The following is a 13,784-nucleotide window of genomic DNA, read 5'->3' on the forward strand; positions in this document are numbered from 1 at the left end:
AACATTTTGTCACTCTGTTACTTAAAGGAACAGTTCACCCAAAAATGAAAATTCAGTCATTATCTAGTCACCCCAATTCTGATGGAAAGGCAGATGAAGTTTTGTAGTCCACAAAACATTTCTGGAGCTTCACAGCAAAACAATATTGCAGCATTCTCCTAAATAACTGAAATAAATGGGGACTGTTGTTAGTAAAAAAAAGTAAAAAAAAATATATATATATATAAGATAGATCCCAAATTTATTTGAAAAGACATTATTGACACCCTTGTTAAAGTGAAATCTGCATTGTAGCTTCTAACCTAAAAGCATTAGTGTGCACCTCGTCTGAAACGAAGAGGGTGCAAAAGCTCGACCAAGCATCAAGGGTGTAAATGACGTCTTTTCAAATTTGGGATCTTGTAACTACCAGAGACTTTGATTACACCAGACGAGATGTTTGGAGCCATTTTATGCTGCAAATACTGTTTTGCTGTGAACTCCCAGAATTGTTTTGTGGACTATGAACTTCACCAGACTCTATCGGTATGGGCACGACCAGACTAATGACTGAATTTTTATTTTCTGGTTGAACTGTTCCTTCAAGTATATCAGATGTGGTTTTTTGTGGTTTGAAAAAGATGGTGGAAAATAAAATGGTAGGGGAATTGTAACAAACTGTTCATCCAGCAGACCTAAAACTTCTGTTCATTGTCTACACAAAACAGCCATGAAAGAGGTTGTAGTCTGCAGGCACCATGCTCTATTTCTTCTTTTCTTGTAGTCTGACAGTTTGTTTACCCGAGTTGACCACATGACTCCTCTGTGGCCTCTCTTTCATCCATGTTGATTTTCTGCAAAAAATGAATAATAAGAATAGCAAGAAACTGTAACCAACAAGCAAAAAGTGCATGATAGCAGGCGATGGGATTAAGCATCTGCATCTCCACCAGGGCGCAGTTTTTGCTCTGTGATGAAGTGAGGCATCCAGGCCGGCTGGGTAACAAGACACCCAGAAGAACAACAGCGAGTCCCACAGGGACCAGATGGTAGTCTGGGAGAGCACTGCTGGTAAAACCTTTGATTTATTTATGAGTCTCAAAGGGACACTTGAGGGATGAGTGTATTGGGAGACAAGTTGGTACAGTGTGTGTCAGTTTTGGGAGGGGAGGGATGTGGTGCTTCAGGGGAGCAAGATGAGCCTCCCCCTCATATGAATAATGAATCGGTGCGGTGAGAATAGATTGTTAGGGGCTTTAGTGTGTGTGTGTGTGTGTGTGTGTGTGTGTGTGTGTGTGTGTGTGTGTGTGTGTGTGTGTGTGCATGGCCACACCTTTTCAACAGGGGACATGTTGTTTCAGCTGCAAGACAGTTGGTGGACTAAATAGAAATGTCAGTAAGCATTATGGTTATTTCTCACACTGGAGGCCTCAAACGGCAGTTTTTACCAACCCTATTAACCAGAAGTCTTGTAATATCTAATGGGGGCTGTGACAGTGAAGAGATTCAACTATCATTTGCTCACTCATTTGTAAGAGAGGACATTAATAGTAATCAATAACCTGACACGCCAGACGGGAAAGGTGCAGATTGAAACTGTGGGGAAAAGGGTCTCACCAAAAACTTGGTATTTCACACAGATTTGTGTATTTGTGTATTTGACCTCACATCTTCAGTCAAGCCCCAAATTATTCATACCCCTGGAAAATTTACTTACTTTTATTCAACTAGCAAGTTTTTTTTTTTTGACCGGAAATGACACAGGCTTCTCCCAAAAAATAATGAGATGATGTACAAGAGGCATCATTTTGGAAAAAAATATTTCTCAGCTTTTATTTACATTTGAACAAAAAGTGGCATGTCCAAAATTATTCATACCCTTTGCAAACTGTCACATTCTATGAGAAAATCCAAAGTTATATACCATTCAAAATAGTCCAAGCTGTTCTAAAGCATCCTAATTACCCTGATTCATTGGGAACAGCTGTTTTAATCAACTCAACAGGTGAAAAACAGCAGCTCTCTGCAGTTGGTTTGTGGACAGTCATGGCTAAGACAAAGGAGCTCACTGAGGACCTGCAGCTGCGCATTGTGGCTGCTCACAAGTCAGGAAAGGGCTATAATGCCATATCTAAATGTTTTCAAGTTCCAGTGGCTACAGTGCAAAGTATTATTAAAAAACACAAGACGTTCTGCACTGTGGAAAATCTCAGAGGACGTGGTCGGAAGCCAAAAGTGACACCTGTGCTGGCCAGGAGGATAGTGAGAGAGGTGAAAAAGAATCCAAGGATCGCCACCAAGGCCATCCTGGTGAATCTGGGCTCTGCTGGTGGCAATGTCTCAAGGCAGACAGTCCAATGGACACTGCACACTGCTGGGTTCCACGGACGCAGACCAAGGAGGACGCCACTTCTCCAGATAAGGCACACAAAAGCCCGCTTGGCCTTTGCAAATGCTCATCTGGACAAAGAAGAAGACTTCTGGTCTTCTGTTTTACGGTCAGATGAAACAAAAATGTTTGGCCACCATGTATCCTTCATTTGGCGTAAAAAAGGAGAAGCCTTCAACGCTAAGAACACAATCCCCACTGTCAAACATGGTGGTGGGAACCTAATGCTTTGGGGTTGTTTTTCAGCCAATGGACCAAGTAACCTAATCACAGTAAACGGCACCATGAAAAAAGAGCAATACATCAAGATTCTCAACAACAACATCAGGCATTCTGCAGAGAAACTTGACCTTGGGCACCAGTGGACATTTCAATGACCCAAAACACACAGCAAAAGTGGTGAAGAAATGGTTAGCGGACAAAAACATTAACATTTTGCAGTGGCCCAGCCAGAGTCCTGACTTGAATCCAATTGAGAATCTGTGGAGGGAGCTAAAGATCAGGGTGATGGCAAGGAGACCCTCCAACCTGAAAGAGTTGGAGCTCATCGCTAAAGATGAATGGGCAAAAATACCAGTGGGGACATGCAAAAAGCAGCAATTATGGGAAGTGTTTGATTGCTGTAATAGCCAATAAAGGCTTTTCTATTGATTATTGAATAATATGAATAATTATGAATAATTTTGGACATGCCACTTTTTGTTCAAATGTAAATAAAAGCTGAGAAATATTTTTTTCCACAATGATGCCTCTTGTACATCGTCTTATTATCTTCTGGGAGACGCCTGTGTCATTTCCAATCAAGAAAAAACTTGCTAGTTGAATAAAAGTAAGTTTAAGTCAAAATTTGCCAGGGGTATGAATAATTTCGGGCTTGACTGTATGTACATAGAAAGTAGAGCCTGACCAATATACAGTGTTTGGAGCCAATGCAGATACCGATATTGGCGTAAAAAATTCCGATATACCTGCTGATATACACAAATTTTTTGCAATGATCGAATGTAGTAACCATGGTGGCAGGATATTTCACAGTTTCAAGGCAAGGCAAGGCAAGGCAAGTTTATTTGTATAGCACAATTCAGACACAAGGCAACTCAAAGTGCTTTACAGGTGCATACAATTACAGTAAAAGCATTTAAAAAAACATTAAAACAAAACATTAAAACAAGTTAAGAAATAGGAAAGTATGCTAAAATAGAATAGGTTTCCTGCTGGATTTACCTCCCATTGTTCTACTTGTCACTCATTTCACAATAAACTTTATTGTCTAAAATGATATCAGTGAACTGAAACAGCAAACTTCACTGAAATGTAAAAGCTATAAACCACTCTCACTCTGCACTCTGCACTTTAAAACCAAAAAGTTTTCATATCTGTCAATATCAGCGACATATTCTTGATACTGGTATAGTATCTGTGATAGGCGGATATTCTAGTTATAATAATGAGGACTATGTGGTATCACTAATTTAGGATTTGCAGTAAACCACAATTAAAATCCGAAACACTTAAAATCCAGATTGTTTTTAACAGAGGAAACGGGAGACTGAGGAAACCCGTCAGCCGTGGCGATGAGATAACCTTTAACTCGGATCTCTGTTCAGAACTCTGGACAGCTCCCAAACTCAAATGAGCACCTATTCCGTGTTACAGTCTCCATCACTGCCATAGTTTTTCATATTGAGTGTGTGTCCAAAGGTTCAACGTTAAGTTATTCTACAACTCAGTGTGATGCAAGTTTCAGCCCCTTTATGCTACACCAGAAAAGCTTTATTTCATGGCCTGTTGAGGATGAGTTAAGCAGCCTCACAGCTCAAGGAAAAAAGCTGCTCTGTAGTCTGGCAGTAGGGCAGCGGATACTTCTGTATCTTTTGCCAGACGGCCGCAGGATGAACAGACTGTGGCTGGAGCGGGTGTTGTCTACAGTTTTATTAGAATCGAAACTAAGAAATGAGATGACTTGTAGGAAATATGCTCATACAGTAGAATCCCAGTTGTGGAGGAGTGTGTGACAGTCCCTCTGAGCATAACTGACTACAGGCTGTCTAAATCTTACGTCATGCAGCTTAATGGGTACAGTCAGTGGAGCCACTACTTGGCGGTACTTGAGTTGCAGCTTGTTCTGACTGTGTACTAATCTGTTCCTCTCTCTGCCATCTCCTCTAATAGCTTGCACCCCATCACACATGCTCATTCAGAAACCTCTTGCACACTTAGAGACAGTCTATCCATTTGACATTTGACATTTTCTTCAGTTTTCTTCTCTTTTCAAACCTTTTTGTTTGCTTTTTCTATGGCTTCAGCTAGCGATTATTTTCATTGTTGGTTAGTTTGATGATTATTTTCTGGATTGATTGATACATTGTTTGGTCTATGCAATATCAGAACATGGTGAAAATGTTGATCAGTGTTTCCCAGTGACAATCTCAAATGTCTTGTCTTGTGCACAACTCAAAAAATATTCAGCTTGCTGTCATAGAGGAATAAAAAAAACAGTAAATATTCACATTTAATAAGCTGGAATCAGAGAATTTTGACTTTTTTTTCTTGAAAAATTACTCACACAGATAAATCAGTCAGTGATTAATAAAAATGATTGGTCAATTGCAGCTCTAGTTTTTTTCTCATTTCTCATCTTTCCCTGCTGCTTTCATTTACCTTTTTCTCTTTCTTTCTTTGTGTCGTTGATGCTAACAGTGTGCGACACTGACAGGTGAGTGAAGTGGACACAGGGGCTGCAGGAAGAAGAAGAAACATTTTAAAAAACACAGAGCCGTTCTGTTTGTCACACCGCGGTTTGCCAAGAACAAAATTTTCCCTTCTGCTTTTTGTGAGTGGTGGAGCACACGTGACTGATTGTTTTGTTTTGTTTCGGTTTCTGAATGAGTTGATTTTTTTTCCCAGACTTTAAGGGGCTCGAAGGTCAGGATCGTTATAAGCACAGGCATAATATCATTTTTAAACTAGTTTTAAAAAAAAAAACTTGAATGTCAGTTGTTGCTCTAATGCCAGGATGATGTCATTTATTTTCCAGGAGTCGCCTGGACCTGTGGGTACTTTATTGCCATAGAGTGTGAGTGAAGCTCCCTAAAAGAAAGAAGGAAGGAAAAGAAGGACTGACTGCAACGACAGGAGTAGGACCTTTTTCTCACAACTCGTCTTCCTCCACACTCATTCTTCAGTGCACTCCAGCGTCTTCACAGCTTCACCAAGATGAAGCTGAAGGAGGACCTGAACCCCATGCTGCTGCTCCTCTTCCATCTCATGGTATGGATCTACACCTTCATCACCTTCCTGCCCTCCTACATCCTCAGCTGGGTCTCCACACCTGATGGAGGCTTCTACGGCTCAGAGGAGGAGCGAGCGAAGAGAGCTAAGGCCCGTCCATTGCTGGGACGTCCAGAAGGACCTTACAGAGCAGTGAACGCTGCCAAAAGGTTGGTGACATCGCTGCACCCAGGAGCCGACACTCTGGATAAGATGTTTGAGTACGCAGCCACGAGGTTCCCACACAGAGACTGTCTCGGGACGAGGGAGGTGATCAGTGAGGAGGACGAGCGACAGAACAATGGAAAGGTGTTCAAGAAGGTAAAGAGTGAGACAGGAAGTCTGCTTCTATAAGCATACATCTTAAATCATTACATTAATGATGTAAAATTATACCCAAAATGTCAAATAATAATAATAATGATAATACCTGGTCAGTTGGGCTGCACAATATGGCAAAAAAAAAGATCATTAGATCATTTAAACAGATATTGGAATTGTGCTATGAATAACAATTAATGTGAATGATAATTTTTCATTTTATTCTTTGGGACTCACCATGATCACAATTTATGTTTTCATTGGAAAACTATTAAAATCATGATGATGTGACATTTTTGGGGGGTCTGTCTCTGTACCAAACTAACATGTCTTCTTATATCTGGAGAACAAGATTTGTCAGCCAGGGCATCTCTGCAGCACTCCAGTACTTCATTATAATGCTACTATAAATTACAGCTATCGCTACTGTAATATCTAACATTTTGGTTTGGCTGGATTATGGCAGTGTTTCTCCAAGTAGGGCCCTTCAGTAAGTCAGAGAAATCCCCACCAAAGTAAGGAAATTACTGTAATTGAATTTTTTTTTTTTCATAATTCTTGCCAATGCTATCTCCCAAATACAGTGCATATAGCATAGATAATACTGATATACCACCAATAAAGGCCCTACCGTTCGACTTAAAACTGTATCAAGTGGCTCTTATTCTCAGTCCCTTTTGTTCCCACTGAAGACCTACATTTGTGTAGTTGCATTTAAAAAAAAAAAAAAAAAAAAGGCTAAATATTTCCTAAAGCAGCTGGGCACTGTAGTTTTTAGCAGAATTTACTCAAACCAGAGTAAAAAGGTGCATTAGTTTGGGGACTATTTTAAGCCACAGATTTGCTGCACTACTGAGTATTATAGCTCCAGGATGGTTTTATGTGGGATTGACTTAAAATACAGAGCAGCCTCGTAATGATTTTTGGACAGCCATGGAGTTCTATGTCACAGAGGAAGAAGATTTATCAGACATTGGCTACACAGACCTGTTTTGTTCATGGGATTTTTAGATAATAAGAAATGTAGTTATTACTTCACTTTTCATTTAATGTGTGTCTGCCTGGGATCTATCCTTTACTACAAAAACATCCCGTTGTATTATGGCAAAATTTTATTGTTTTTTCAAGGTGGGATGATTGGAAAAGAGTATGAGAGTAACAGAATATGAATAAATCAAAGATTGAATAGCCAGGGGTTGGACAGTGGTGTGAAGACATTTAAAGAAGCTTCAGAAAGGATAGAACGAGGAGAATGAATATAAGGAATAGATCTGAATTGTTTTTCTGCACCACATGTTAGTCACACTGTGTGGAGAAATGTGTGTCCCTCCTTCAAATCAAATTGGTTTGAATTGTCCGCATTCCTCATTTTAAGCAGAGAGCAGAGCAAGCTGTAAGCCAGGCCTGTTCAGTTGCTTTTTAGAAGGGCCAGACTTGAAGAAAAAAAAAAGTACCATGTTTGGCTCTACCAAGGTGCAGCAGTTTGACATCATGAGCGCAATAACTGTGCTGCATTTGTTTTTCTTCTCCTACAAACCAACTTTAAAAAGTGCATATCACAACCTACTGTATCAGAGTGTGTAGACTGCTTGTGCAGAATGCACTTGTTAACTCAATGAAAGCAGATTGGCTTTGTATTGCTGTATCTGTTCTATCAGCTATAATTTCACTGATACAGATTAATAGCAGGGTTAATGACATCGGGTTGATAATTAATCGGTCTGATATATATCGTGCATCAATAATCACAGCTGTCTAGTGTTCTTCTGTGACTCTGTCTTGACCCACCTCTTGCAGCATTTTCAGTGCTTAAATGAATTGGTTTCAGTCATTGTTACTTTTTCAGCTGACTGCTGTTTGTTATTCTCTCAGACTACCAAAATTCCAACAATCTTACAAATGTTAACAGTGGGGAGAGAAGGATAGAGAGATTGGTATATTTGAGTTTTGGAGTATGAAAAAGAAGTAAAATCTGGATTTACAACAGTTTCTGTCCCAACAGGCTACAAGCATGTTTTGCTCTCAGAAAATATACTAATATACAAACACCTGTATTTATAGACAGTCTAAAAAGTTACTTCAGCTTTCAATTTATCAAAGTATGCACGGTACCTGCACAGTGAGGAGTTGGCAAACATTGACATGTGGTTACATTACCTCTGATTTACCCCACTAATCCCAGCAGCCTGATCCTTATAATCCATTTAAACCCCACTGCTGAAACACTTATTGCTGCAAGAGAACATGTTAAGCTGTTGAACTATTGTTTCTAACACAAAGAAAAGAGTACTGTAGTCATCATTACTGTGTGTCTTTCTCTCTGTGTTTGTGTGCACTACATTTATTAACCATTAGGAGCCAGTGTAACCTCACTAACACATGCAGGAAGTTCCTTGTTTACTGTGTGTCATCAGTGTATGGGTGTCGGAGAGTGTATCCAGAAGCCTGTGTTTATCCTGCAGATGAAGACCGTGAAATGCGACAGTATGAGAATGACAGCAGAAGAGGAAGTAGTTCTGTTTGGTAGCAATGAACCTTCATTCTGTTTCCTGTGACTTCTTAATATGAAACAGACCAAACATGTGACTGTGGAATATAACTATACTATAGTGTTGAGGAAGTGGGTATTGTGCTTTTAATTGTAATGATTTGGATTATTGCAAACTCGGAACATTTATCCTTCCCCACTTCCTTTATCTACTGTACCTTTTTTATTTTCCTTTTTCTTCATCACTTACTATACTTTCTCCCACTCCCTCTCTCCCCCTGCAGGTGGTTCTGGGTGAGTACTGCTGGCTCTCCTATGAGGAAGTCCTCACAGCGGCATCCCAGCTGGGCAGTGGTTTGGCATCACTGGGTCAACGGCCAAAAAACACCATCGCCATCTTCTGCGAGACACGAGCCGAGTGGATCATTGCTGCCCAGGCCTGCTTCTTGTACAACTTCCCATGTGAGTCCAGCGTGTCTGTGAGTATGGACACAGAAATACGCAGATGAGGGTGGAGAAATGATGTGAACAACTCATGAAAATATCTTTGAATCTGTATTGCAAACACTGCAGTGAAGTCGAATTATTACATGGCAGTTAGAAGCATCAGTCTCTTACATATTGTTTTTCTCTGTCACATGTCAGTTATTTTTTTCCACTCAGTGGTTTTGTTTATTTGATATATACTGTCATTGGTTTTAAGCATCCGCACCAACAACTGCCATCGCCAGAGGTATTACGCTTTCAGGTCTGTCGGTCTCATTCTCAACGTGATATCTCAGGAACACGTCAACGGAATTTCCTCACCTTTAGCACAAAAATCCACTCGAACTCAACGATGAACTGATTAGAATAGGGTGGTCAAAGGTCAATGCAGCCTCAGAAAGCACATTTTTGGTTATAATTCAAGAGTTCATACACTAATTATGACAAAACTTCACTCAAATGCCTAATAGGATAAAATTATGAAGATATGAATTTTTATATCAAGGTCAATATCATAAGGTCACTTTCACTGACATCGTAATGTTCTGCAAAACCACTTGTCTGTCCATAATTCAACACCATAACTCAGGAACAGAAGGGGAGATTGAGACTATATTTCACATTTGGTTGGATGCTGAATTGGTGGCACTGATTTTGAAGGAATTTGTGAAGCATCTTCATTTTACAATTTGTAGCTTCTTTGCAGCAACATCCACATTTGAAGCATTGTCTGCTGTCATTTCTTCAAATTTGTTGTTGATCGCAATCAGCTTGATTGACTCTATTGACTTTATTTTGAGCTTTAGGTGATTGTTGTTTCACCATGTGATGATGCTCTCTACCTCTGTACTCCTCTGTAAAAAAAATCTCTAAGAGAAGACAAAATATTTCTTACTGGAAATTATTCACAGAAATCAAAATATAGTAGGCTAATAACTTCCATTTTGTCAATAAAAACACTTGAATTGATTCAATAAAAGATGTTAAGTGTATTTATTTATGTAGGTGGAATCATACAACCTTAAGGCAGTAATAATAGTTTTCACTTATTGTTAGTCGATTATAAAAATAGTTTCAAAATAGTCTCCTGTCAATCAACTAGTCAACAAATCAACCACAGTAATAATTACAGCTCTAGTTTTTGTAATTGTGAGACTATGTTCTTTCACATGGTCTGCATTTGGTTTCAGATATTTGCCCTTCTGCTAAAAAAAACTAAATCTAGTTAACACTGAAATCCATGGAGACATGTACTCCCATGAACAGTACTGTGTGTGTGTGTGTGTGTGTGTGTTTAAGGTACAGTGTGTAATATATCGAGTCTTTAGCAGCATCTAACGGTGAGGTTTTAGATTGCAAAACTCCCTCGCTCACCCCTCCCTTTCCGAAGGGTTGCATTACTACGGATGCAACTAATAATTATTTTCATTCTTGATTATTTCCTAAATTAGACTATTAGTTGTTTGGTCTACGAAATATTATAAAATGGTGACAAATGTCGATCAGTGTTTCCCAAAGCCCAAGATGACTTCCTCAAATGTCTTGTTTTGTCCACAACCCAGAGATATTCAGTTTACTGTTACAGAGCAGTAGAGAAACCAGAAAATATTCACATTTAAGAAGCCGGATTCAGAGAATTTGGATTTTCTTTTTGACTTGAATTGATTAATCAATTATCAAAATAGTTGGCGCTTAATTTATTAGTTGATAGCTAATCAATCATTGATCATTGGAGCTCTAATCATATTCTTACCTTTTTTTCTGATAGGAAATAATGCTTGAAAATTTCAATATTTTAAAAGAGTATTGAAAACAATGGGAGTCTGCTGTAGAGCAGACTAAAGTGTACTTTCAGTTTAGGTTGTCCTGTGCTGGGACTCACTTTGTTCACTGTGTTCCTCAGTTTAATCTTTCCCACTGAGCATCTTCCAAATGTGTCTGAATCAGGCTGATTTATAGCCATTTCTGTTTGGGACTGTGAGTGAGTGTGTGTGTTTGTGTGTGTGCATGTGAGCATGTGTGTGTGTGTGTGTGTGCGTGTGTGTGTGTGTGTGTGTGTGTGTGTGTGTGTGTGTGTGTGTGTGTGTGTGTGTGAGCGTGTGTGTGTGTGTGTGTACATGCACATGTGGGTGCAGTGGACAACTAACATGCAGGGCCCAGCTGAGACAGAAGAAGGTCAATTTGTCCCTTCTGCTTTGCTGTTATATAAGTGTCCCATTTCTCCTCCTCCACTTTTTTCGTCTCCATCCATTTCATTGTCTTGTAAAGGAAACACACTCAAATGCTGAAAATAGTTTAACACATGCACAGCGTAGCCACTCGTACGTTAGTTCTTCTCTAACGAAAAGACTTTGCACTGGAAAAAGGTCCTTTCAGCTCGTATGTGTTACGAAAAAAAGAAGCCGTCATTTTTCTCATAAAACAAACAAACTCATAAAACAAAAACAGAACTCGGTCCCTGTCAGCCCAAAATAGTTTTTTCATTTCTTCAGGTGAAGAGATCCAGATGAATCATTTAAAGATCCCCTCCAGACATGTTTAATATGTATATAAAACACTGTACTCTGACTAATAGGGTTTTTATGATCAAAATATTGATAGATAAGTTCTATTATCTTGCTAAAATCCTTAAAATTACACCTACTCCTTCTCCCTCATTAAAATATCATGAATCTATGATTCAAAAGTTTAGCTACATCACAGAAGATCTCTTCTACCTTAATTTAAGGCCATTCTCTAGGAGGCTTCAAATTTTCCCATCAACTGAATATTGGACCAGGATTGGATTACAAACTTTGTGATGTCATGAATTTGGCTTGTGGGTCCGCCTCTTAAAATCAGATTTCCAGTGAGCACAGAGGAAATTTACACGTTCAGCAATGAATATTAAAACAGCCTTCTAGTGTCAAACTGTGCACATACATCATTCTACACAGTGAAGCACATCAACACAAGTCTTATTGTTACAGGGAACATTATACGAATCATGACATTAAAAAAACAAAGTAATTACTTCAAGTAAATAAAAACAATATCTGATAAATGTTCGAAATGCAAAAAAGCTGCATATTAGTGTGATGTTAATGTTGAAGGATAAGTCAACACTGTAAACCACAGAGAAGGTTGAGATTTTCGATCAACCTACTAGGGCTCTAGGCTGCGACTATTTTGGTTGCATATGTGCCCAAAAATCTGTAAATTGCACCTAAACCTTTGCATCTATGTGCTCAATATTCAGCAGGTCAGATTAAAAATGTCTAAATATATATTTTAAAAGACAACAACTAGGTGTAGACACTTGCCTTTAAACAAATACTAGCCATTAAACATATTTTCTGTGTATAAATTGTAAACTTTTATATCAATTAGTGGTTTTTACAAGACCCCAATAATATTTGAGGTTGCTTTATTTATTTGACTAGCACTTTAAACACCAGCACATTCTAACTTTTTGAGGTTGTTGCAGTTTCTTGTTGTGTCTATCTGCACCTTTGTTTACATTCATTTAAATAATGTGTGAAGGAATTAAAATAAAATGTGTTATTGGATGCACCTTAATGTTGTGCTTTTACACCTGAGTTAGGTGCACTAATGCAACCAGTGTAAAAAGTAAGTCTGGAGCAGAGAGCAGTCCAGCAGCAGCCTCATGCCCTGAGGGATTCCCTGCTGATTTACACTTTAATATATTCTGTACCAATGCTCCATTAAACTGTCACACTTTTATAATGCACTGCAAGTACACTCCAATAAAGCATCTTTAAAGCATCTTCCCCTCTTGCGAACACAAACAGTAGAACAGTTGAAAGCCCGGGGCAGTGGATAACACAGAGTGCAGGGGGGTGGAGGGGAGTTAAAGGTTGGAAAGAGCGATGGAGGAAGAGACAGAGGGGAGGAAAGAGAGGGAGAGAAGTGATGGGTGATGGCGTCAGAAGAGGGGTGAGAGAGTCTACATGAACATCTGATGTTGACAGAGGCATCAAGGAGTCAGCCAAAGGCCCCCAGTGAACTCACACACTGTGTTGTGTGTGTGTATATGTGTGTCTGTGTGTCTGTGTATGTGTGTGTGTGTGTGTGTGTGTGTGTGTGTGTGTGTGTGTGTGTGTGTGTGTGTGTGTGTGTGTGTGTGTGTGTGTGTGCGCGCACATTGTATATTTGCTGTATATTGGCTTTGTCAAAAGGCAAATGTGCTCTACTTCTCATATGATTGAGTTTAATATGAACAAGGTTTAAAGAGCAGTAGTTAAACAGCATAAATTATCTACATCATACTGTCATATAAAAACCTCATAACTGCAGTTTTGGCTGGATTACATGTTCCTCTCTGGAGTCGAGGAAATTTGACTCTTGGGACCCTTTTAAAGATCCTGTTTGTTGAACTGAAAAAAGCTAAATGACCAAGTTAACGCACGGCTGCATATCTCACAAATTCTTTGTTTACGAGTGGAGCCTGAAGTTTTCTGTATGAAAATGACTAGTTGTATGTGTGAGCGTGTGTGTATGTGTGTTTGTGTGTGAGTGTGTGAAGCTGGGGCCCACTCGAGTGTTTAGATCTCACGGCTGGAGGTGTCATGGCCCTCATCACACTCACTCGCACACACACAGTAGCAGAGCAGGAAGTATCGGAGCTCCATGACGCAAAAATATGATGTCACTAAGCCCTGTCCCTTAAACCCTTGTGTTTGTGTCAGTGTGAGAGACTGTGTTACTCTGTGTTTTTCTCCCTCTCTCTCTGTCTGTTGTTTCCTCCTGTCACCTTTCTCACCTCTTCCTTCACTCTCTCCCCTTTTCTCTTCCTCTGTCTGTTTTTTCTCAGAGGTGAGTGCTGACCTGAAGCCAAATTGCTTCTGGTGC

At 39.5% G+C, this 13,784-nt stretch overlaps 1 protein-coding gene across 1 annotated transcript in view; it reads left to right on the forward strand.

Moving 5' to 3' along the window:
- Nucleotides 1–5,482: 5,482 nt before the first annotated feature.
- The window catches only part of acsl3a (acyl-CoA synthetase long chain family member 3a), a 31,086-nt gene continuing 22,784 nt past the window's right edge, over nt 5,483–13,784 (forward strand). The window contains exons 1-2 of the mRNA XM_073462387.1: nt 5,483–5,959; nt 8,732–8,909. Of these exons, the coding sequence (XP_073318488.1) occupies nt 5,585–5,959; nt 8,732–8,909 (553 nt within the window). The 5' untranslated portion in view covers nt 5,483–5,584. The remainder of the gene's footprint in view (nt 5,960–8,731; nt 8,910–13,784) is intronic.

The sequence above is a fragment of the Pagrus major genome, chromosome 2 (assembly GCF_040436345.1).
Source record: "Pagrus major chromosome 2, Pma_NU_1.0".
NCBI lineage: Eukaryota > Metazoa > Chordata > Actinopteri > Spariformes > Sparidae > Pagrus > Pagrus major.